The sequence below is a fragment of the Brassica oleracea genome, chromosome C3 (genome assembly GCF_000695525.1).
Source record: "Brassica oleracea var. oleracea cultivar TO1000 chromosome C3, BOL, whole genome shotgun sequence".
Taxonomy (NCBI): Eukaryota; Viridiplantae; Streptophyta; class Magnoliopsida; order Brassicales; family Brassicaceae; genus Brassica; species Brassica oleracea.
The window spans coordinates 49867765-49868341 of record NC_027750.1 but is presented as its reverse complement, the minus strand read 5'-3'; the positions used below and the strand labels follow the sequence as shown (position 1 = coordinate 49868341).

Genomic DNA, 577 nt, shown 5'->3' with positions numbered 1-577 from the left:
GCTACTAATCAGGCGCCGATCCAAGTTCTCCCATCCACCCACGGAAAGTCCTTCGAACTCTGATCAGTTCTTTTTAGCATCATCCAATCCATTCAGTACGTTCTCACAGTTCGGCCAGTCAGTCCTCATATCATCCTAACATCGATCTTCGGAACACAGTCGCTACAAGTTCTCCCCCACTTGGCTCAGACTCGTCCTCGAGTCTTTCTTCCTGAATCTTCCGTGAATTTATCATCTGGCTCCCAAGTCGTTTCTTCCTCTCCATCGCAGTCCCAAACGACTTGGATCATTTTGATATTCTTTCTGCCTTCAGGTTTGGTTTTTCTTCCAATGATCCGGACTGGTCGTCCCTCTACAGTAAGGTTCTCTCTCAAGTCAGATGGTGGTTCAGGAACCACGTTGTCTTGATTCCGTATGCATTTTCGTAGCAAAGATACATGGAACACGTTATGGAACTGAGCCATCGATGAGGGCAGCTCCAGTTTGTAGGCGACCTTTCCAATCCTTTCCAGGATCTTGTACGGCCCCATGTATCTTGGACTCAGCTTGGCATTCTTTGAGGATCGGTCCTTGCCTT

At 47.8% G+C, this 577-nt stretch overlaps 1 protein-coding gene across 1 annotated transcript; it reads right to left on the bottom strand.

Annotated features, from left to right (window-relative positions):
• Positions 1-185: 185 nt before the first annotated feature.
• Positions 186-530, bottom strand: LOC106330819. Its single transcript, XM_013769229.1, has one exon. It carries the CDS (start codon positions 528-530, stop codon positions 186-188), a length of 345 nt encoding a protein of 114 aa, XP_013624683.1.
• Positions 531-577: the final 47 nt, after the last annotated feature.